The 25,044-nt window shown below is 46.8% G+C and overlaps 1 protein-coding gene across 1 annotated transcript in view; it reads left to right on the top strand.

Annotated features, from left to right (window-relative positions):
* CFAP61 (cilia and flagella associated protein 61) overlaps positions 1-25,044 on the top strand; it is an 826,389-nt gene that overhangs the window by 292,315 nt on the left and 509,030 nt on the right. The window contains exon 16 of the mRNA XM_029593764.1: positions 18,625-18,831. Within this exon, the coding sequence (XP_029449624.1) occupies positions 18,625-18,831 (207 nt within the window). The remainder of the gene's footprint in view (positions 1-18,624; positions 18,832-25,044) is intronic.

Genomic DNA, 25,044 nt, shown 5'->3' with positions numbered 1-25,044 from the left:
ATTGGGTTATTCTTTTTTTTTTTTAACAACTTAGAGGTCAATATTCAAAGCCATTAACATGGATAACCTGTGAGTTATCCATGTACAGTAAATGGAAAGGTTTTGAATATTGAGCCACTGATCCAGCAAGTCATCATCTGGCTACAATCTAACCAGATAAAGTTCCAGGGGTGTTTCTGGGAGGAGTTAAGTTATCTAACTAATTTGTCCAATTTTAAACTAGAATTAAAGTTATAACCTACAAGTTAAGTAGAACTCCAGTAGAAAAATAACCCCTTTCACTGTGGACCTCCTGGCCCAATTCCCACACCCCACCTCAACTTTACCAAGCCCCTGCTAGCTGAGATCCCCTCAAGCCCCTCCTAAACATAAATCTCTGTGCCAGCTCCCCTCCTTTCCTGAGAAAAATTTTTAAAACATAATGCTACCTTGCCACCCTCTAACTCCCCCCTCCCCCCCCATGCTGCCATACCCCCTCAAACCCTCCCACCTACTCAGTACTTGAAAATGGCCATTTATGTGGTCCGGGATGCGAGATCCCAGGAGCTTCCAATGAAACTGTCCAGCCTGGGGAGGGAGGGAGGAGAATACGAGGGCCAGCACCAAGATTTTTATTTAGAAGGTCTCTGGGCGGGAATCTTGGCCAGCACGGGTTTGCCAAATTTGAAGTGGGAGAGGGAGTTTAATCCGGCTGGGAGGTCCATGGTGAAGATTTTTTTTCTATAAGCGTACCACTTAACCGGATATCTTTTGATGATATCCGGTTAAGTGGCTGGTTATCCAACTATACATGGCTGAATAACTTTATAGACCTAACTGGCCATATTCAAAAGCTGACCAGTTAGGTGTAAAGCTATCTGGCTATAGGTAGCCGGATAAGTTTAAGTGATTTTATTTAGTGGGATGTTTAGTCCACTGAATATCCAGGACAGATAAGGAAAAGGGGGTGTGGTTAGCATTATTTTTGAGTTAGAGAGAGAGAGAGAAAGAGAAAGAGAGAGAGAGAGACTCTTTACAAGGCTCTTATAGTATTCAACTGTTTATACCACTATAGGAGGGTCATCTAGTAATTCGAGGTGAGGTTTTCGTGGTGGACTAGGGATTTGGGGCCAGCTTTTCATACACAGTCTGACGTATAAATAACAGTACACATCAGTGAAAATTGGATGTTATTTGGAATGAGGAAAGATACACAAAGATGAGATTTCTACAATGTTCTCTTGCCCTAACTTGATGCATCTCTTCCTGGGTATTATCAAGCTAGGGCGAGAGTACATTGTGCAAATCTCATCTTTGTGTATCTTTCCTCATTCCAAATCACATTAAATCTTCACTGATGTGTACTGTACTGCTTGTACGTTGGACTGTGCATGAAAAACTGGCCCAAAAAGACATAGTTCACCATCAAAACCTCAGCTTGAGTTCCTAGATGACCCTTCTATAGTGGTCTAAATAGATGACAATTGTGTGCAACCCCAGAGGCCATTTCTCTCTCTCTCTCCCTCCCTCTCCCCCCCCCCCCCCCCCCCCCCAGGAGCAGCCCAAAAATAAGAAAATGCCTGCCTGGACAGTTTGCAAAGTGAAAATATTGTGGCTGCAATAAATTAAATGTGTACTGCAATAAAATACTAATGCAAAGCGCTAAAATAGCACGGTGCAGTAACAAAAAAACTATCCTAGCCACATCCCTTTTCCTTATCACAGGCGTTATTCATGCGAAATTTATAGCATTTTGATGAATCTAGGCCTAAAAATTTGTATTTTCATCTCACAATGCGATAAATAATGCCCTAACACCTGCGATAATGGCCTAATGCACTTTGATGAATGATCTTGTTAGCCACATAATTTATCTGCTTGCCAGCTTAGGGCCTGATTTTAAAAAGCATTTACATTCTGGGGTAGATTTTAAAAAACTGCGCCCGCACGTACTTTTGTTCGCACACCAGGCACGAACAAGAGTACGCCGGATTTTAATAAATACGCGCGTATCCTTTAAAATCCGGGGTCGGCGCACACAAGGCTGTGCAAAATCGGCAGCCTGCACACGCCGAGCCGTGCAGCCTGCCTCCGTTCCCTCCGAGGTTGCTCCGAAATCGGAGCGGCCTTGGAGGGAACTTTTCTTCCACCCCCCCTGCACCTTCCCCTACCTAACCCACCCCCCAGCCCTATCTAAACCCCCCCTACCTTTCAGGTCGATACAGTTATGCCTCGTTAGAAAAAGTGCGGCAGTGCCAGGCGCACCCTCGTTCCCCGTACGCACAGTTCTCTTCACCTACCGCTCGATACTCTCGTCAAATTGCATGCAAATGCATGCCGCGTCTGCGAAGCGTTAGGCGAAGGTTAGGCCCGCGCAACCCATTTTACTGTATAGAGCGCCTATACAGTATCCTGGGTGCGCGGGCCTAACGCTTCACGGCCACGCTGGTATCTGTCATTTCAAATAACATTTGAAATGACAGGTACCAGGAAGTGGACAGTTCTCCGATGCTCGGCAAACTTTCCCCCAGCCCCCGCTCACCTGCCCTGGCCGCGTCCGGTCTCCGGTGCAGCCCCAGTCCTGTCCCCTCCTCCCGAAGCAAAAAAAAACAAACCAAAAAAGTAGCAAGAGAGCGAGGGGAGAGACGGGCAATCCTAGGCTCGGGCCTGCTAGTCCCTTCTCCTCTCCTCCCGAAGCAGGGCGCGAAAAGCAGCCTTGCTCCGGGAGGAGGGGGGGCAGTTTAAAGCGACGAAGCGACTTACTTTTGCAGCCCCCCCTCCGGACATCGGCGACGACCGCGGCTCCAGCCTCCAGCTGTCAGACAGACGCATCGCACGTGGGAAAGCGGCCCCTATGCGTGCAATTGGCTGCTCAAGACGTGACGTCACGACATTTGGCGTCACGGCATGTGACGTCACGTCTTGAGCAGCCAATTGCACGCATAGGGGCCGCTTTCCCACGTGCGATGCGTCTGTCTGACAGCTGGAGGCTGGAGGTAGGAGCCGCGGTCGTCGCCGATGTCCGGAGGGGGGGGCTGCAAAAGTAAGTCGCTTCGTCGCTTTAAACTGCCCCCTCCTCCCGGAGCAAGGCTGCTTTTCGCGCCCTGCTTCGGGAGGAGAGGAGAAGGGACTAGCAGGCCCGAGCCTAGGATTGCCCGGTCGTCGTCGCTGATGTCCGGAGGGGGGGGGCTGCAAAAGTAAGTCGCTTCATCGCTTTAAACTGCCCCCCCCCTCCCGGAGCAAGGCTGCTTTTCACGCCCTGCTTCGGGAGGAGAGAACAAGGGACTGGTAGGCCCGAGCGTAGGATTGCCCGTCTCTCCCCTCGCTCTCTTGCTACTTTTTTTTCGGGGTTTTTTTTTTTTTTGCTTCGGGAGGAGGGGACAGGACTGGGGCTGCACCGGAGACCGGATGCGGCCAGGGCAGGTGAGCGGGGGCTGGGGGAAAGTTTGCCGTCTACCCTTACCCCTGCCTCTAACGCTGGGGTAAGGGTAGGCGGTAAGTTAGCAGGGTAAACGCGCGGAAAAACGGCAGGGTAAAAAAGCGATAGTCGGGGCGCGCGTTACTGTATGGGAGGGAATAGCTAATTCGCTCGTTTACATTTAATATACATGTCGCGTGCGGAAGGGGTTACCCGGGGATTTTAAGAGGTGGTAGGGATGAGTTAAAGGGGATAGTGTATCGCGGGAAGGGCTAACGCGGCCGGAAAGTGAGTAGAAGGCGAGTTAGGAGCAGGGTAACCGCGGTTGCACTTTACTGTATCGATCTGTTTGTTGGCAAAGTTACGCCTGCCCAAGGCAGGCGTAACTTGCGCATGCCGGGCCAGCTGCTGGCGCGCGATTCCCTGGCCCGGGAGCAGTTTTGGAGACCTCTGCCATGTCCCCGAAAAACACCCCTGGGCCGGAACCACGCCCGCGGCCCCGCCCCCGTATGACGCGCCGCCGCAACACACCCCTGACACGCCCCCCCAGGAAAGCCCCTGGGACTTATGAGCGACCCGTGCCTATTCAACATGGGCTCGGCGCATGCAGAGGGAACTTGGGACAGGTTTTCGGGGGGTACGCACGTATCTTATGCACGTACCCCTTTGAAAATCTGCCTCACTGAGTTTTACATATATAAATGCACTTGTGTAAATGGCTTTTGTAAATTGCTACGATAGTGTGATCATTTACAAGTGTAATTCTTTTGAAAATTCACCTGTATCTGAATATGGACCTCTTAGTGAAAATTTAATTTAGGCAGCATATTCAAATAATCTTATTTATTTATTTATTTATTTATATACCGTTTTACCAATGCAAAAATTGATCAAAGCGGTTTACAATAAGGAAGAAATTAAAATTAAAGTAATACTAACTAATAATAATGAAATAAAATGCTAATAAGAAATAAACACAATTGGAAAAAATGCAAGTCAAATCATGATCAATATAAAAATCATAAAATTTAAAACTATCATAAATAAAAATACTATAGATTAATTACCATTAATTTACAAAACTAGGACAGATGAGAAATAAGATGTACAATCCTGACAGTCAGGCTAATAAGGATGATCGTGACATTTAAGATAACCCTCATTTATAATTTGATAATTATTGTGAGGGGCCATTATTTATTTATTTATTTTATTTATTTATTTAAAGTTTTTGTATACCGACATTCGTTAAGGAAACATCACATTGGTTTCCATAGAACAATAAGTAGCCAACAGGGCTTTACATGAAACTGATAATAGAAACTGGGGAGAGGGGTAGGGGGGGGGGGGGGGGCGGGAAACCAGGGTTATGCTGTACAAGTAGGTAAACGCAAAAACATAGTTAAATACAATTATAGATAATGTACAATCAAAATATAATTAAATACAAGTAAAGATAATGTACAATAAAATCTGGGGGGGGGGGGAGAGTTAAGAAAGGGGTATTCGGTCAAGGACCTGGGGAGATGAGGGGAGAGGCATTTGCACATTATTACCAAATGCTTCCTTAAAGAAATGAGTTTTTAATGCTTTCTTAAAATCAATCCTATTTCATATTTGCCTTAAAGGATTCGGCAAGGAGTTCCACAAAATAGGCCCCGCAACCGAAAAGGCTCTTTGTCTGGTAGCATTCAACGCAGCCATTCTTACCGATGGTATTTCTAGTACATTTTTTGCAGCTGATCTGAGTTCTCTAGTGGGTTTGTATAACCGTAGGGTCGAGCATAACCAAATAGAGTCTGAGTTATTTAGTAAAGAGTGTATTATCATGGCTATTTTATACCGGATCCTATATTTGATCGGCAGCCAATGTAATTTTTGCAAAATGGGAGAGATGTGATGCTTCATAGGAGTACCAGTGAGAAGTCTTGTGGCCGAATTTTGGATCAACTGCAAAGGTCCAATAATAGTGTCAGGTAAGCCCAAGAATAACCCATTGCAATAATCTAAACCTGAAAATATCAGTGCTTGAAGTACTGATTGATAGTCACAAAAAAAAGCAGAGGGCGTAGTCGTTTTAGAACATGTAATTTAAAAAAGGAATTTTTAACTATTTTTGATATGTGTTGAGTTAGTGATAGATTAGAGTCAATCCAAACACCTAAATTTCGTGCTAGTTTGGTAATTGTAATGGTATCTTTGCCTAAGGTGATATTTACAGTTGGCGCATTGCTGGGATTTTCTATGTAACTAAGGAATATTATTTCCGGGGCTTTTTGTATTTAGTTTTAAACGATCGTGGGCCATCCATTGCTGAATTGTTTTAACATAGAGTTGGATCAATGAAAAAGTATCAGACCAGGATGATTTATAAGGAATAAATAGCTGTATATTGTCTGCATAGATTTTAAATTGCACATTTAGTGATGATAGTATTTGACAGAGTGGTAAAATATTGAATAATATGGGAGACAGTGACGATCCCTGTGGTACACCAGTAGACTGAGTAAAGAATTGTGAAAAACTTGAACCAATATTAATTTGACAAGTGCGTTTGTTAAGGAAACTTTCAAACCAGTTTAATACTGTAGGTTGGATTCCAATAGATTGAAGATCAGAAATTAGAATTTTATGATCTTAATAAAACTAAATGAGAAGGTGGTGTTTCATAGTCATCCAAAGTTCCTTCCTGAGGTGGCGCAAGATTTCTGCCTGAACTAATCAGTTGGCAACACAGCATTCTTCCCTTGACCTTTACAAGTTGGATGACAAGAATGCCATCCCTTTCTATGTCATTTCATTTCTTTCCATTTATATACTGCTTTAAAAAAATCTCTCAAATTAGTTTACAACATAGATAAAAAGAAATAGAATCAAATAATTACAAAACTACAGTAAACATTTAACAGGTTATAAGTTCCACATCACATAATGCAGACATCGCATTACTTGATGTGGACTTGTCAAAATGCAACATTGCGCTAAATCAATGGAGCCTACTAAGAATGCACATTATCGCATTTTAGTCCCTAAACCTCTTACAAAGTCCTCCCAACCTTTTGGTGTTCCTGTAAGAAAATATATTATCTCTAATTGAATAGCAGATTGCATATTTCATTATTAGTCCCTGGCAGACCTGACCCTAGAAGGACAGGTCAGAACCTATGCAGTTTGGGTGATGTAAGTAATTTTCCTTTACAGAACTCACTGTGAATTAATCATCTGCAGTGCTGTCAATGACACAGAGTTCATTAAGTTTAGATTGCTCTTATTTTCTAGACAAGAGGTCTCTCAGGAATAGTGAGGAAAAAAAACTGAAGGGAATAATGGCAAACTAAAGTGAAAATAGTTCTTGTTTTGTTTTCTTTTGGCCTAGTGGTTTCTACTGCTCCTTTAGACTTCCAGCTCAATTGGATCAAGTCTGTACTGGGCTACAGTGCCATTAACCCTTATTTGCAACTATTCAGGGTTTTACTCCATTATATATCCCCCTCCCCATTGAAGCCCACCTGTTGTAGCAAAAGTCTTTGGGGAGCAGCCACAGACTCTTTTTCTAGAATTCCGGATATGTGCACTAGATATTGCCATTGTGTGATGGCTGAGACTCCCTCTCCTCAGAGGCAGGGGTATAGGATGAATGCTTAGGTTGGTGGTGCATCAGATAATTTGCTGCTGCCATAAGACTCAAGAACAAATTAAGTACATACTAATGATTTAAATAAGAGGGATAATACGTTTCTAAGTTCATATCCCACTATGCACAAACATGCATTAACTTTCTCACAGCCATGTAGTTGTGAGAAAATGATGCTGTGGCAGGAAAGTGATGAGGAAAAGGTTTGCTTGCCAGCCCTGCATCACAGGGTCACAGTATTAACCTCTTTGGCAAACTCTTCAATGCAAAAAAAAAAAAAAAAAAGACTATCTAGATGCTGATTATTCCCCTGCCTTCATGACACAATAAGCAAACATAGACCTCAGCACCTCCTCTGCTGCCCCCAACACAGCAAGACTGCCCAGAGCACTGGGAAGCATACCCAACCTCTAAGTCTTTCTGAATCCCCATTCCCTTTCGTAAGCAGGAGAGGTGCTTATCTTCTGCTGTCTTGTCCAGTACTAGCAAAATCATGCCAACTCCCCATCAATTCATGCTTTGTCCACATGCAGGTCAAAGTATGAAGTAGGGATAAGTTGGCATCATTTCAACAGTGATGGACAAGACAGCAAGCAGTAACTAAGTACCCTTCCTTCCTGGCAGGCAAGTAGTTCAGGGACTCCTGGACCCTGGGGAGGTTTGAAGGGTCGGCAGCCTTGTTATCGACAGCCCATATTTGAATTGTGAATTTCAGGAAAATGGGTAGAGCAGAGCTGGAAAGAGAAGCAAAGGATTGTGTATTTGTACAACACTCCCCTCTAGGCCAAAAAATGGCAAAAATCATTCAAAAATGCATTTGCTAAATACTGCAGGACAAAGAGTTAAGGTAAGGAAAGCACTGTTGCCAATTTGGTGTCAGTTGTTACTCCTAGAATTAGGCCTATGCTGGGCTAAGTGCCCTGGGAAGTCAATCATCTCACCAGCCCCTTTTGAAGGCTCTGCCTAGAATGCAAACAGCTAACTTTAAAAATACATTTAAAATAGCTTAAACTCCCAAAAGCCACATAATCAAAATAATATATATATATTTAGGATTGCTACCTCATTCCAATTCAACCAAACTGGCTGACCCTGTCCTAGACCCCACCCCCTTCCCACATTGCACGTATGGAATTTTAATTCTGATTTTCTTAGGAAGATCAATAGGAAAATCAGAACTGCAACTCTATGCATGCAATTGAAGGAGGAGGGGTACAAAACTACGATTGGATCAGCCTGTTTGATTGACCTGGGGATGTGACAATTCTACTTTTCATCTGCCTGTTTCTCATTACTTCTTCTTGGAGGAGAAGTCCATTACCTGCTATTAATCAAGTTGACTTAGAAAATAGCCACTGCTATTACTAGCATCAGTAGCATGGGATAGACTTAGTTTTTGGGTACTTGCCAGGTACTTATAGCCTGGATTGGCAATGGCCACTATTGGAAACAGGGTGCTGGGTTTGATGGACCCTTGCTCTGACCCAGTATGGCATGTTCTTATGTTCCTGCTGGGTGGCCCTAGTCTGTTGCTGTCATATCTTCTCCTGGCTCTAGTTTGTAGCTACCTGTGTCCCTTTCTCTCACTTCATGCTCTGCTTCTTAGACTATAAGCTCTTTTGGGCAGGAACTTACCTTATTTGAATACATATCATCATTGTAAAATGCTGTATACGTCCAGTAGCATTATGAAAATGACAGTTATAAGTATTTTCCTCTCACCCTCTGACCATCTTATTAGATTATAAATTCTTTGAGACAGGGACTCTTTCTCCACACCTACTACTCAGAATCTCTCCCTCTCTCTTTTCCCATGCTCTGTCCATGTTGTCCAGCATCTCCCTCCCCTCCCTGCTTCCTCCTCTCCAAGCTACCTGATCTTTAATACTTTTAAGTTCTGTCCCCTTACCAGCAATGATTCCTAGGTCGGCAGAGAGCTCCCTTGGTCCCTCCTTCAACGTTTCAGTTTCATCACAGTGAGCACAGGTTCCTCTAGCAGGAGTGGTAGGTATCAGTCGACAGTTCCGGAGTTCCCAGTTCCTGTATGTGGCAGTGGCTCCCCCTTCCCCACATACATGCCAGGCCTCAGGAAGGAACATATCTGGGAACTTTTCAGTTGTGGGCACCTAGGGATTCAGTGTGAAGAGGTGCCAGTGTCGGAGGAAGGGTGTCCAGCCTCCCTTGGTAGTGATGTCATGTGATCTCTCTCTCTCACATCACACAAACGACCCCAGCTTCTCAAAGAAATACATACCCAAAAATGTAGAACACCCTCCAGCTCCGTGCCTCACCCGCACCACTTCTCTTCTCACTCTTCATTTCAGAACTGCTATCCTTACCAGTTACACTGTCACCTCACCCACGTCCGGTGCTGTAGACCCCCATCCACCCCACCTAATGCTTCCGCTGGCCCTAAGGGGGGCTTACACTCACACACATTTTCTCTCTCTCTCTTTCCTCTCCCCCTCCAGGGATGAATTCAGCACTCTTGCCCAACCCCAAGGCTCTCTTCTTTGCTAAACCCAAAAAGCAAAGCGGAAGCCGATCCAGTTGGCTGTACAGCAGTAAAAACAAAGAGAATCGGTAGTTGAAACGCCCTTTATTTAATGATGCCCGACTCTGGCCGAGTTTCGCTCTCTTTCATAGAGCTGCCTCAGGGGCAATCAATTGGAACAGGACTGATATCTGTAGGGCAATTGCCACAAAGAATTGTAGGCTCATGAAATACCTGCAGCATCTAAGTTAGATTGTATCAGCAGCCGTCAATGGTGATCCGATCGTGGTCTGAAACAGCACCGTCCACCAGCAGCATTCTTTGCTAGGCATCTCACTCAGAGAACAGCCTTCTTCCTGCTCCAGCCCCTCCCCTCCCAGGCACCATGCAGGGAATAGAAGGGGAGGGGGGTGCGAACAGACAATTCAGATAAATGTATTTGTATGACAGTTTTTACATGTGTTGCCAAATTGGTGCATAAAGTATTTAAAGTAAAAGAAAATAAATACAAAATAGTGATAATAAGTAAAATTACAGGGAGAAAAAGGACAATGCCCAGGTTCTGGTGATGATCCATGTTGTCCCTGATCAGATCAAGTTTCTGCCCTGTGGCAGGATACAGCATACTTAGCTGCAATATCTATTTTTTCTTGTGTTTCCTAGGACAGAGCCGCTCCCTAATCCAGCCCCATTCATCCAGTTTTCTCTCCCCCCTTCCCCCCCACCCCCCCAGGCACCCTGAGATTTCTCAAGGATCTCCAGATACAACCTCCCCTCATGTCCATGAGCCATGGTCACAGGTCAGGAGGAGAAGGAGAGAGTTTGCTGCTCTCAGCGTCTGCTTTAGTGGCTATGAGAAAGTGATACCAGCAAACTGAGAGCTTTTAAACTCCCTCACCCAGCTTCATTTTCTCCAACCTTGGACTGCAACCCTTTGATGGGTGGTGCAGGGCACATATTGTTTTTAAATCGGTGGTGCCTGTGCACAACTGCGCATTCCCTGTACGTACAAGGATCAGTCCAGACGGTGGGTTATGTCCCCCGTCCAGCAGATGGAGTCAGAGCAAACTTCGGAGGGTGCTGGCATATAAGCTGGTGCACCCTCCCCTTATCCTCAGTATCTCTCTGACTCCAGCAGATGTGAGGTGGGGAACCACGGCTTCCCCTAGTTAGTGGCTTCTGTTACCACTCTTGGTATTCTATTTCTTCAAAGTTTGGATCAAGCAGGTCAAAAAAAAAAAGATTTTCAAATTCTGAGGGTCTCTCTGGACTCCCTGCTCGGGCCCTGCAGCCCTTGGTCGGCTTGCCTCTAGGACTGGTTTTTCTCTGTGTCTTTTCCCTCTTCTGTCCTTTGGGGTAAGATTTTGTTTTGTTATTTTGCTTTACAGCCTACTCGGATGCACTGAGCAGGTGGATGCTGGTGGTGCCAGCCTCTCCCCTATTCCGCGCCGTGGTCGGTCCCTCCCCCTCCGGCCCCGCGACGTGACATTCCCCGGGGCCGCAGCGGCAGGGAGGTTTCATTCCTCTGCCGCACCCAAGGAGAGGGCTAACAGAGTCGAGCTTGGGCGGGTCGAGCCCGCTCCTCCCGCGGCGCGTGTGTGTGAGTGTGTGTGCGTGAGTTTGACTAGTTCCTGGGCCCAGGCGCCGGTGATTCCTCGTCGCTCCCCCCCCCCCCCCGGGGCTCGCGCGATGCAGCGTGTTCGCTGCCCTTCTTGTGCCGGCCCGGGGCAGAGCGGATCGCGGGATGGACACTGTAGGAGATGTCTCCCTGGGGGGGAGACCAGCCTAGCTCCCACGGCTCCCTCTCCGCCGCGCTCGGAGCGCCGCGGACCTCGAGGTGTAGCCCCGCCCCCTGCTTTGGCGGGAGCGGCGGCCATTTTGGAGCTAGAGAGCTGCGTCGATTCTGATGCTGAGGAGTCTCAGCAGGATTTTTCGCCGCGTTCGCCGCCGATTCAGGACCCGGGTCCTCCTCCAGCTACCCCAGGTCCCTCCAGGGAGCCCCCCCTCCCCCCCCCCCTTGGGCCCCCCCGGATTTTCGGCCGACTTCGTGGTCCTCATGCACCAGGCATATCTTCAAAGCCAGCAGTCGCTGGGGGGGCCATCGGACCCCACACCCGCTAAGGTGCCCCGCCTCGTAGGTGCGGCGGGCCACAATCCGGGTTTAGGGGGGGGGCTCCAGAGTGGCTCTTGCTCTACCCCCGAGTGGGGCGGCTCCAGCCCCGGACCCAGGGAGTGACCCGGCGTCGACGGCAGATGACGATACGCTTTTGCGGCGCACCTGGAGTGTGACGATCCGCGTGTCTTACGTATCTTTCGCAAGGAAGAACTGTCGGACCTCATCCCCCACATCCTCCAGGAATTGGACCTCGATCCTCCCGTCGAGCCACCGGGGCCCCCGGCTCCCTCTGTAGCCTCGGCCAGTAAAAAGGGGGACCCTGTCTTGGCAGGACTGCGTCCCTTGGCGAGGACCTTTCCAATCCATGAGTCGTTCCTCCATTTGTTGGTGCGGGAGTGGGACACGCCGGAGGTGTCCCTCCGGGTCGGCAGAGCGATGGACAAGCTCTATCCGCTCCCCAGCGACTTCCTGGAACTCGTGAAGGTCCCCAAGGTTGACTCTGCGGTTTCCGCCGTTACAAAGAGAACCACGATCCCGGTCACGGGGGGACAGCCCTCCGGGACCTGCAAGACAGGAAACTGGAAGTCTGCCTCAAGAAGATTTTTGAGGTCTCGGCACTGGGGGTCCGTGCAGCCATTTGCGGCTCCCTTACTCAGCGAGCGGGTCTTCGGTGGGTACAACAGCTTCTCACTTCCCAGCAATTGCCACCAGAGGAGGCTGCCCAAGCTGATCGGCTGGAGGCCATCATTGCCTACGGAGCCGACGCCCTGCATGATTTGCTGCGGGTCCTAGCGAGGACTATGGTTTCCGCGGTTTCCGCCAGACGCTTGTTGTGGTTACGAAATTGGTCAGCAGATGCTTCGTCCAAATCTAGCCTGGGGGTGCTACCCTTCAAAGGCAGATTCCTATTCGGTGAGGATCTTGATCAGATCATCAAATCCTTGGGGGAAAATTCGGTACATCGCCTACCCGAGGACCGCCAGCGACCGTATCGTCCGTCTTCTTCCTTCTCCAGGAATCGTTCCCGCACTCAACGGCGATTTTGGGGATCCAGGCAACAAGGCCCTAGAAACTCCTCAACTAGGTCACAGTCTTGGACACGGTCCTTTCGTGGCCGCAGATCGCCCAGGGACTCTTCGGCGCAGGGAGCCCCTGGCAAGCCTTCCCAATGATGTCAGGACGGCTCACTCCTCTCTGCCTCGGATCGGAGGTCGCATAGCCTTGTTCTACGAGGAGTGGGCCAACATCACTACGGACCAGTGGGTCCTGGATATTCTAAGGCACAGACACACATTGGATTTGCGGCGACTCCCCAACAGCAGGTTCATCTTTTCACCCTGTGGTTCAAGTCTCAAGCGACTGGGTGTTCAGCGCACCCTGGACAGGCTCCTCTCCTGGGAACCATCGCGTCCGTCCCCTTCGGAGAGGAGGGCTCGGGCCACTATTCCATCTACTTCGTGGTGCCCAAAAAGGACGGCTCCTTTCGGCCCATCCTGGATCTCAAGGAAGTCAACAAGGTGCTTCGGATACCCCGGTTCCGCATGGAAACCCTTCGCTCAGTCATCGTGGCGGTGCACCAGGGAGAGTTCCTAGCCTCCCTAGACTTGACGGAGGCCTACCTTCACATTCCGATCCTTCCATCCCATCACAAGTACCTACGTTTCAAGATTCTGGGTCAACATTTTCAGTTCCAGGCCCTCCCCTTTGGGTTGGCGACCGCGCCTCGAACTTTCACCAAGGTCATGGTGGTAGTGGCAGCTGCTCTTCGACGAGAAGGGATCCTGGTACACCCTTACCTGGACGATTGGCTCATCCGGGCAAAGACCTTCCCGCAGGGGCAGAGGGCCGTCGACAGGGTGGTCGGATTCCTCCAGTCTCTCGGCTGGGTGGTCAACTTCAGCAAGAGCAGCTTACGTCCATCCCAGCAGTTGGACTTTCTCGGGGCGCGCTTCGACACGGCTCAGGGCAAGGTCTTCCTACGTCCGGACAAGGCCCAAGCATTGCGGGATCAAATTCGTCAATTTGCGTCTCTTCAGGAGCACACGGCGTGGGATTACCTCCAGATCCTAGGATCTATGGCCTTTGCGATCAACCTAGTACCGTGGGCCTTCGCGCACCTGAGACCACTGCAAATGGCCCTGCTCTCGAGGTGGAAGCCGGTCTCTCGGGACTACCAGGCGGTACTTCCTCTCCTTCCGGCCGCCAGGCACAGCCTGGGCTGGTGGCTGGATCCGAGGAACCTGGCTCAAGGTTGCCCCCTAGAGTCGCCGGAATGGATAGTGGTCACTATCGATGCCAGCCTGATAGGTTGGGGGGCTGTTTGTCTACGCAGTTCGGCCCAGGGGCAGTGGACAAAAGAACAGACTACTTGGCCGATCAATCGCCTGGAGACCAGGGCGGTACGTCTGGCGCTCATACAGTTCCTGCCTCTCCTCCGAGGTTGGGCGGTTCGGGTTCTCTCGGACAACGCGACCACGGTAGCTTACATCAACCAGCAAGGAGGCACCAAAAGTCGTCTCGTGGCCCTCGAGGCGGCACAGCTGATGGCCTGGGCGGAACGCTTCCTCGACCGTCTGGCGGCCTCACACATCGCCGGGGTGGACAACATTCAAGCGGACTATCTGAACCGACAAACGCTGGACCCCGGAGAATGGGTCCTCTCCGACGAGGCGATGGCGCTCATCACACGGCGCTGGGGGATGCCATCCATGGATCTCATGGCAACATCCATCAACACGAAGGCTCCTCGCTTCTTCAGTCAAAGAAGGGATCACGGCGCAGAAGGGGTGGACGCCCTGGTTCTTCCCTGGCCGTCCCAGCTCCTACTGTACGTCTTCCCTCCGTGGCCGTTGGTGGGCAAGGTCCTACGAAGGATAGAGAACCACTCAGGAGCGGTAATCCTGGTGGCCCCGGAATGGCCGCGACGGCCATGGTTTGCAGACCTTCTCAACCTGGTGGTGGACGGTCCCCTTCGGCTCTCTCACATGCCCTGTCTGCTTTACCAGGGTCCGGTATTTTCGGATCAGGCAGAACACTTCTGTCTCGCGGCCTGGCTTTTGAGCGGCAGAGTCTCCTGCGCAAGGGATACACAGTCACCATGGTAGATACCCTCCTCAAAGCCCGCAAGACCTCGACGTCGATAGCTTACGTGCGGGTGTGGAAGGTATATGAGTGCTGGTGTTCCGGTCACGGAGCGTCCGCAACCACGGCCTCTCTACAACAGATCCTGGCGTTTCTCCAGGAGGGCCTGGAGAAAGGGCTCTCATATAATTCTCTGCGGGTGCAAGTCTCTGCCTTGGCCTCCCTGGCGCGCACCACGGGGAGGTCGGATCCCTCGTCTCATCCGGACATCTCGAGATTCCTCAAAGGGGTTAAACACCTCCGGCCGCCGTTGCGCCTCCCTTATCCCACGTGGAACCTCAACCCGGTCCTTCGGGCCCTTGGGGAACTTCCCTTCGAACCGCTACGTCAGGCCTCTCTCAAGGACATCACCCTGAAAATGGTCTTCTTGGTAGCCATAGCTTCGGCAAGACGCATCTCCGAGCTCCAGGCGCTCTCTTGTAGGGAACCCTTCCTGCGTTTCACGGACTCGGGAGTCTCTATCCGGACAGTCCCGGCGTTTCTCCCCAAGGTAGTCTCCTCGTTTCACTTGAATCAAGCGGTGGAGCTGCCGGCATTCCCGTTGGATGCTCCCAAGTCGCTCCGCTGTCTCGACGTAAAGCGCATGCTTCTTCATTACCTCGAGGTGACCAACGAGATTCGGGCTTCGGATCATCTCTTCGTTCTCTGGTCGGGGAATAAGAAGGGCCTACAGGCGTCCAAGACTACTGTAGCTAGGTGGCTCAAGGAAGCGGTAGTCTCCGCCTACATTGGCGCCGGTAAGGCTCCCCCAGCGGGAATCAAGGCTCATTCCTTGCGAGCCCAGGCTACGTCCTGGGCGGAGTCCCAGCACGTCTCTATCCAGGAGATCTGTCGAGCGGCGACTTGGAAGTCCCTGCACACCTTCTCGAAGCATTACCGCCTACATTTGCCAGGGGGTGAGTCGGGTTCCTTTGGGGACAGGGTATTGCGAGCAGGGCCTTCGGGGACCCACCCAGTTTAGGGAAGCTTTGGTACATCCCACCGTCTGGACTGATCCTTGTACGTACAGGGAAAAGAAAAGTATTCCTTACCTGCTAATTTTCGTTCCTGTAGTACTAAGGATCAGTCCAGACGCCCACCCGGGCTTTGCTCGGTCATTGGTAGACACCTGCTCGTGTAATACCTTCTACTTCTGTTCTATGGTCTTCTCTGTCCCGTTGTTTCTTTGTTCGGTTTCCTGACAGTTCTCTTTGCAAGTTGCATTGTTCTTCTGTTTTATTCAAGTTAATTGCAAGGGTGCTTGATCCATCTTTCTCTGTTTGACAAGTTTTCTGTCTTGGCTTTGATATTCTCGATACTGAGGATAAGGGGAGGGTGCACCAGCTTATATGCCAGCACCCTCCGAAGTTTGCTCTGACTCCATCTGCTGGACGGGGGACATAACCCACCGTCTGGACTGATCCTTAGTACTACAGGAACGAAAATTAGCAGGTAAGGAATAATTTTCTTATAATGGCTCTTCACCCATGCTCAGGAGATATGAATGCTGTTTCTGCAGTATCCCCATACCTGACCTTGACTGGTCTTCTATTTTCCACTGAACTAGGAACAAAATAATTCAAAGCACTCCAAATATAAGAATATGTATTATTTATTCTCCCATAGCAACGGTAGCATGGAATAGACTTCGTTTTTGGGTACTTGCCAGGTTCTTATGGCCTGGATTGGCCACTGTTGGAAACAGGATGCTGGGCTTGATGGACCCTTGGTCTGACCCAGTATGGCATGTTTTATACCTCCTAAGTGACAACATGTCAGTTCGATAAACATGCATATAAAGATTGTGTGTGTAATTTTTGCCCATTACAGAACATTGCACAGTTATTTTGTAGCTGCAGAAACCAGAAGGAATGAATATTATCAATGAAAAGGTATTTATTCAGATATACGGCTAATGTATGCTGCCCTAATGAAAGTTCTTCCATCAGAACTGAAACACTGCCTCATAGCTGACATGCATTAATAAATTATATACGTATTTATATTTGGAGTGCCTGGAATTATTTTATTCCTAGCTGAGATGTAGTTCGTTTATGGAGTTATCAACAGTGAAGCTGGAGCATCCGAAGGAAGGAGAATTCTTTATTTACCATGGGGCATCCCTCTTAAATTAAAAAATAGTTTGGGAAAACAATGAAACTGTATTAAGAGATACTTTTTGTAGGTCCTTTTCTTTAGTGACCGAATGCAGGTAGAAGGTTTTCTTAGCACAGGATTCTTGCTGCTTGAAATGTTTGCATTAGTTGATTGGATTTACTAATATGGTGTTTTTAATCACTTGTCTGGGTCAAGGTCCCAGTGATCTTTCCTGTGGGCTTAAAGGGGCCGATAACCTAAAACCCGCACTAAAATCAGAGATAGATTTTAACCCAGTTTGTCTATAACTCATGCATTAAAAAAAAGTCCCCACAGGATGGATGAAGCTAATGACATGCAAATAGGTCAGAAATAAAAAAAAGCATGGTATATAGCTATTTTTAATGTATCATTTTGCATGTCATTACCTGAACATCTGTGCTAAAAACAAAAAGTTCCCTGACCTCCTGAGTGGAACTCCCTCCCTCCTGCCATGGCCTGATTGGGATGAGCCGAGTTGAGTGGATCGACCTGACAAGTCCTCCCTCCCTCCCCTGTCAAGCATGGCGAAATACACCCTCTCACCTTAAAAAAGGCTGGGTCTGGCCAGTCCACGTGTTGGATTTATGGACCCTAGAGCCAACTAGGACAGATGAAGACACACTGTGGGAAGGCCCACAATGGATGTCGAAGCCGGGAGGCAGCACAGGCAGGAGACCAGGAAGATCTTCACCCCTGGAGACCCAAGGTCCACCCAGGAGGAGCTGTGAGGACCCGGGCCACTGGGACTTACAAGCAGTCTCCTGTGGGCCGATGACAGAGGAGGAGTGGAGCTGGGACCAGGAGGCCAACCGGATCTTCACCGCTGGAAGCCCGCGGTTCCCCCTGAGAGGAGCTCGTAAGGACCCGAGCCGCTTGGACTTAGGTGAGACCTCCTGGACGGAAGCTGGAGTCAGAAGCCAGAGGACGAAGCTGAAGTCAGAAGCCAGTGGACGAAAGCTGAAGTCAGAAGCCAGTGGACAGCAACTAGCAACTAAGGGATGAGTGAACCTTGTTGCAAGGCAAGAAGACACTAGTCAAGCCAAGTTAAGTACTGGCAGCATCTGACGTCAGGTCCGGAGGTGGAGCAGAGATTTCCCCCCTGGCCCCTTTAAAGGACAGAGCCCTTGTGCGCGTGCCTTGGGGGCGGAGCCAGCTCAGAGGTTGGCAGCACCTCCCTGGCCGAGGGAACGCCGCGAAGTAGGCAGCTGGCCTGACCAGGCCTCAACCATGCCGCCGCAGCCGCGAGGCGTCCAGGGGTAGGTGGAGGACTGGCCCTTGGACCTCCGCGGGTCGGGCCCATAACACCAGGTGGGATCCAGTGGATCTAGCCTCCCTTCAGAATTCTTCTGAAAGGGGATTGGTCATTTCATTGGCAGCTAACAGTAGAGGGACCAATCGACACAAGTGTGCACCCTCTTGCACGCGCCGACCTCGGATTTTACAACATGTGGGCGGCTGCACGTAGGTTTGAATATCTGGCCCTATGTTACATACTGGGGTTAGGTTAGCGCTGAAAAAACTGCGGTATGGTCAGTGCAGCTTATTTCATTGGCCCCAAGGAGACCTACAGTAAATTAAGTAATTGTAGTCTTAATGTAGTCCTAGTGAAGTTTTATGGTTTTACATATTTCAAAGGCTAAAAAAATATTGGTTGGCAAATGTCTTTTACTTACAGTTATAAAATCCTAAATGTTATTGTTTAATTGACTGTTTTTCTCTTTTAGGACATTGAATATATTCGCTCCCATTACAACATTGAAGACTTTATTTATTTTAGTCATCACCAGCGTGAGGAACATGGTCAACTTCAGCACTTTGCAATGAATCCTATTTTCCAACACTACAGCAAGCACTTTTTGAAAGAGTTACTTCGCTTAGCATATAAGTCCTGTCTGTACTACCCTGTCTATCCACCATATATGCAAAAACAGGTAAAGAAAAATAATGTATCAAATAGAATTAAATAGGTTATATGTATGTAGATATTCTGAGAACTTCCTTAGTTATATATGGGTATAGGTTTGCCTGGCCCTCTTATTCATATGAGCAGGATGCTTGGTCTGCTGTAATGCTCAATAACAGGGTAATTATCACTCAAATACATCACTCAAATACAAATCACTCACAACAGTTAGAGACCTTGGAGTCACCTTGGACAAGGAATTAAATTTTAAATTTCATATTACACTGATAAAAGAAGGTTTCTACAAACTACAAATCCTTAAGAAACTCCAACCCCTGCTACATCCTCCAGATTACCGGATTGTACTACAATCCCTCCTCTTCGCCAAGTTAGATTACTGTAACACCCTCCTAATAGGCCTGCCTGCTGCTACCCTCAAGCCCCTCCAGAATGCAGCCGCAAGATCACTAACAAATAGCAAAAAAAGAGACCACATCACATCCCTACTCAAACAACTCCACTGGCTACCCATCCCATTCAGATCTCAATATTAAGATCCTTATGCTCATCCACAAAGCTATCCACAATGACAAGGCCAGATGGTTACAAGGACCCCTGCAACCCTTCAAGGAACCTCCGCTCAACCAACACACGTTTACTTACAATTCCGTCCATTAAGGAAGTTCATCGAGTCTCCACAAGAGAACGTGCTTCATCAATAGCAGGCCCCCACATCTGGAACAAATTCCCGGCTCCTCTCAGAATCAACCCCTCTACACCTTCCTTCAGAAAAAATTTCAAAACTTGGCTCTTCAGGAAAGCATTCCCTCCAAAGAATTAATCCCCGGCTCCCTATCCCTCCTCCCCTCCACCCTTCCCTCCCCCCCCACACTTTTGGTTACCCTCCCTTGGCACTGCCAGTTCCCTCCCTCCCCACCATTGTACATAGTAAGTTAAATTCAGAACATATGTACTGTTAGTATAGCGATTATGTAAAACAAGTTTCATTATATTTACTCAGTTAATCTGTTATACTGTATCATGACACACAAAGGCCTGCCTTTGAAACATCCTGTTCTTTGTAAACCGGTGTGATATTTTAAATCAAATATCAGTATAGAAAAATAAATAAAGTAAATAAATAATTTTAAAAGGAATGCGTGTTTGCCCATAAAAGCGTGTATCGGTGTGCAAGCGGAGAGATGTTGCAATTTTAAATTGTGCTCGAAAGTACACGTGTATCATTTAAAGTACCCCCCACACATATTTTAGGGCCCTCCCCACCTAGCCCTCCCTCTAAAACCCCTTCCCGTACCTTTGAAGAAATCCCTGGCATCTAGTTGGGCCTGGAGAGCCCCAAGACTCTGGGCTAGTCACTGCTATCTTGAAAAATGGTGCAGCCTGGCTTTTGCTCCAGCCTCATAGTAAAAGGAGATCTACTTCCAGAAGTCACCGCTAAGAACATAGACTTGCCATATTGAGTCAGACCAAAGGACCATCAAGCTCAGTATCCTGTTTCCAACAGACTCCAATCCAGGTCACAAGTACCTGGCAGGATCCCAAGGGATAGAAAGATTCCAAGCTGCTTATATCAGGAATAAGTAGTGGATTTCTGCAACTCTACCTTAATAATGGTTAACTGACTTTTCCTCCAGAAACTTGTACAAACCTTTTTTAAATGCATCTACACTAATAGCTTTCACCACAACCTCTAGCAATGAATTCCAGAACTTAATTATGCATTGAGTAAAAAAATATTTTCCCTTATTAGTTTTAAATATATTACTTATTAACTTCATTGTGTGCCCCTTGGTCCAGTGGCATAGCCACGGGTGGGCCTGGGTGGGCATCTGCCCACCCAACTTAGACCCAGGCCCACCCAACTGGCACCGGAACTGCAAGGCTTTCACGGGATCCCATCCCCGCAACAGCGAACAAGAGAACCCACGCCGCGCACCATCACGGCACATATGGGGGAAGCGCTGCTGCGGCCATATGGCAGACCGATCTTCCTGTTTGGGGGAGGGGGAGTGGAAGCGCCACGCACAGCTTCCGCTTCCTCCCCCCAAAGCAGGAAGATCAGCTGGCCTCTCCTGCTGCCATCTGCCTCCTGCTATCTTCGGGCCATATGACCCCCCGAACTTCATGTTTGGGGGGGGGAGCAGAAGCGCAGCGCACAACTTCTGTTTCCTCCCCCTCCCCCCCCCCCCAAGCAGGAAGATTGGTGGGCCGTACGGCCCAATCCTGAAGATAGCAGGAAGATTGTAAGGCTGTACGATAATCTTGATGGTGAAGGAGAGGTTTGATCCTTTTTAGTACTTGAAGTTTGTAGAATCCCTCTTTTATTATGTTGTTAATGTGTTTCTTAAAGTTTAGTTCAGAGTCTAAATTAATTCCTAGGTCTCTTACATTGAGTATAATTTTTTTGTCAGTTATGTAATTGTTAAGCTGGAAGTCAAATACAGGTGAGGATTTGTTGCATATATGGAGAATTTCTGTTTTATTGTGATTTAGAGTGAGAGCCATTTGTACTAATAAGTGTTGGGCTGCAGTGAGGTGAGTGTTCCAGAGGTTTAGTGTACTGGTTAGGTTATCATTAAATGGGATAAGAATTTGAATATCATCAGCATAAATGTAATGAGATAATTCAAGATCTGAGAGTAGTTTACATAGAGGTAGTAGATAAATGTTGAAAAGCGTAGATGATAGTGAAGATCCTTGAGGAACTCCATGCGGAAGTGATATTGGTCTAGATTCTTTGTAATTAGTTCTTACCATGTATGACCTGTTGGATAGGTATGAAGAGAACCAATTGATGGTGATGTCACATAGACCGATTTCTTTTAATCTTTTCAGTAGGATCTTGTGGTTTATGGTATCAAATGCTGCCGATATATCAAGGAGTATGAGGATGAATTTTTGGCCATTATCTAGTCCTATTAAGACTTCATTGGAGAGAGATATTAAGAGTTTCTGTGCTAAGAGTGTTTCTAAATCCATGCTGTGTTGGGAAAAGTATGTTATGTTTTTCTAAATGTTCTGAAAGTTGTTGATTGACAATTTTTTCAAGTATTTTAGCTATGAAAGGGAGATTGGAAATAGGTCTGTAGTTGGTGATGTCAGATTGATCCAGGTGAGATTTCTTGGGCGTTGGCTTAATCACAGCACATTTCAATTTGTCAGGGAAAATGCCTTCATTTAATGAAAGATTTATTATGTTTGCAATTGGCCTAGCAATGATGTTGGAGGTTAGTTTGAGTATTTTTATTGTGATGGCATCAATTGGATGTGATGCGGGATTCATTTTTTTGATGATATTTTGAAATTCAGTAGAAGTGACCATTTTGAATTGGGTATGTTTGGAAGGGATGTAGTATCTTCATTAATTGTTGGTATGTTCATGATGAGGTTGAGTATTTTGTCTCTGAAGAAAGTGGCGAAGTCATCAGATGTAATTAATTGCTGGTCTTTAGGTAAAGGGGGTTTGTTATGTTGAGTAAGTTCTTTGATGTAAGTGAAGAGTTCTCTGGAATTAAATTGGTAATTGTGTATTCTGCAGCATAGAAATCTTTTTTGGCTTTGTTTATCTCTTTTGTAAATGTAGAGAATAGTTTTGTATCTATCTTTTAGTTGATCTGTTGGGTTTTTTCTCCATTTTTTTTTAGTTGATCTAAGTATTTTCTTGATTTTTTTTTAGTTCTTGAGTGTACCATGGTGCTTTGTATTTAGATGATTGTTTATTTTTTTGATAATTGGGCATTTGTTCTTTGCTATTTCCGTAGTGATGGTGAGCCAAGAATTCACAGCAGAGTTGACGTCAGATTTGTCCAATGAATTTAATATTTGGGTAATATTTCAATTAAGTCATCACTGAAGCATGGTTTCTATCATTTTGCCTGGCACAGATGTCAGACTCACTTGTCTGTAGTTTCTTGGATCACTGCTTGATCTCTTTTTAAAAATTAGCATTTCATTGGCAACCCTCCAGTCTTCATGTACCATAGATGATGTTATTGATAGTTAACAAATTTCTAATAGCAGGTCTGCAATTTCATTTCTCAGTTCTTTCAGCAGTTTGGGATGTATACCATGTGTTCCAGGTGATTTGCTACTCTTTAGTTTGTCAATTTGCCCTAGTATATCTTCCAGGTTCACTGAGATTTGTTTCAGTTCCTCTGAATCATCGCCTTTGAATATCATTTCTGGCATGGGTATATCTCTTCAACATTCACAATGAGTCTTCCACTGTATTTAAACTTTAAAATTTCTCCATTATAATAGGCATTACCAGTTTTGAAACCTTCATTGCCTTATGCACAATGATATGGCTTGCTTATATAATGTTCCATAGAGAACTAGAGGAGGGTTTTTTTGTAAATTTTCTTTGCAAATAACATACTTATCTTAATGTTCTGGTTAAATCCATCACCCCGACATAGTCCGTGTTTTGAAACAATGTTTCTGCATCGGGAATCATCAACATTCTCTTAGGGAGTTAATTTTAAGATCCACACATGCATGTCCATGTGCGCCGATATTATAACAAGCGCGTATCACTGCACACATGTTGTAAAATACGATGTCCGTGTGCACATGCGCGCCAGATTTTAACATCCACATGCATATGTGCGGGCGACCTGCGCCTTGGGCAAGAAGGGGGGGGGGGGGGAATTTTCAAATTACACCCGGCAATGGGATCAGCCTTTTTTCCATTTCCCTCCCAGTGTGCTCTAATTAAGGAGTGGACTGGGAGGGAACTTCCCTACCTCCCTACCTAACCTTCCTCCCCTTTCCCCTCTTCACCCTGACCCCTAACCCCTACCTAGCTACCCCAATTTTTTTTATTTTGATACTTACTGCTTCTCTGGAGCAGAAATATCTTCCGTGCGCTGGCCAGCTGCTGGCGTGCACTTACCCGGGACAGCATCTAATGACACTGTCTCGGTCCGCCCCCACCCAGATCCCGCCCCTTTTGAGAGGCCTGGCACTTCTGTGCATAATGGGGATTACATGCATGGCTGGGCATGTGTATAACCTCTGAAATTTACGTGCACAGGCCTTTTAAAATTTGCATGTTAGTCAGTAGTTTATGTGTTACCCCTATCTAGAAATAAAATAAAATTCTGTTTGATACAGACTAATAATATTGGTGATCAGCAGTCTTATTTCACCTGTTCTTACAAACATCCCACATACCATTCAAACTGCATCATCTAATGTCAGTTTGGTGTCATAATACAAACCGGAAGTACTCCTAGTCGGTTCTAGAATTAAATACTAAAGCACTTTTCCAAAACAAATTATATGCAGATTCAAATGATCATGTACCACTCAATCTCCAAATTTAATCCATGTGGCATGACTGTATTTAGAAAATGTATCCAAATCATTCACATATGTTTAATCATAACTACCTCTTGGCAACTCATTCATTTTCTCTAATATGCCCCAGCATAGATCTTTAAATGAATGGTTGTTCTCCAAACAATGATTCACTAAGGGGGCTTGTTCTCTCTTAGTGGTAAGACAGCTCTTGTGTTCTGTTAGCCGAGTCTAGACCTTCCTTTTAGTTCTACCTTCATATACCTTACAGCACAGACATATAATAAAATATATTATAAATGATGGCTTGCATTCTGTGAATATTGTCAAAGTGAATACATGACCAGACTAAGGGTCCTGCCAGGTGGTACCTGCAATGGTAGATATACAAAATGAACAATTTCCACACGCTTGAAGGTGAGCATGCAGGAATTAGGAAAACCAGTCCCTTATTTCCTTTAAAAATTCCTGGCTTCAGAATAAAACTGATCTTCAGGTCCTAATTTGTCCCGGAGCAAACTTTTAAATTAGCAGAATGACATTAACCAAGAAAATCTGACATGAAATCAAAACTTCCATTTTTAGGTGGTTTATTTGTCTGAAGTACAACTATTAACAGAAATCTAAAAAAACAGTTTGCTCTCTGTATCTTACCCGGCAACTCGTTATATACTTGTCATTTTCATTACCCACATACACAGCCAAAGAATACATTATTACTCATTTCCTTGCATCATATTCTCATGACATCATCACCTCATAGAGCCAGTCAGGCAGGAGGTATAGTCCTTCATATAAAAATATACTAATTAGTATGCCTCTTTTCTCCATCTTAGATCTTATCCTCCATTTTAGATCCAAGGGCAGACTGTCCTTTTGCCCTCCATCTTAGATGGAGGGTCATGTGATGTTTTTCATT

This window comes from Rhinatrema bivittatum, chromosome 3, assembly GCF_901001135.1.
Source record: "Rhinatrema bivittatum chromosome 3, aRhiBiv1.1, whole genome shotgun sequence".
In the NCBI taxonomy this organism is placed as follows: Eukaryota; Metazoa; Chordata; class Amphibia; order Gymnophiona; family Rhinatrematidae; genus Rhinatrema; species Rhinatrema bivittatum.
Note: the sequence above shows the minus strand (reverse complement) of the source record. Positions and strands in the feature narration are given on the sequence as shown.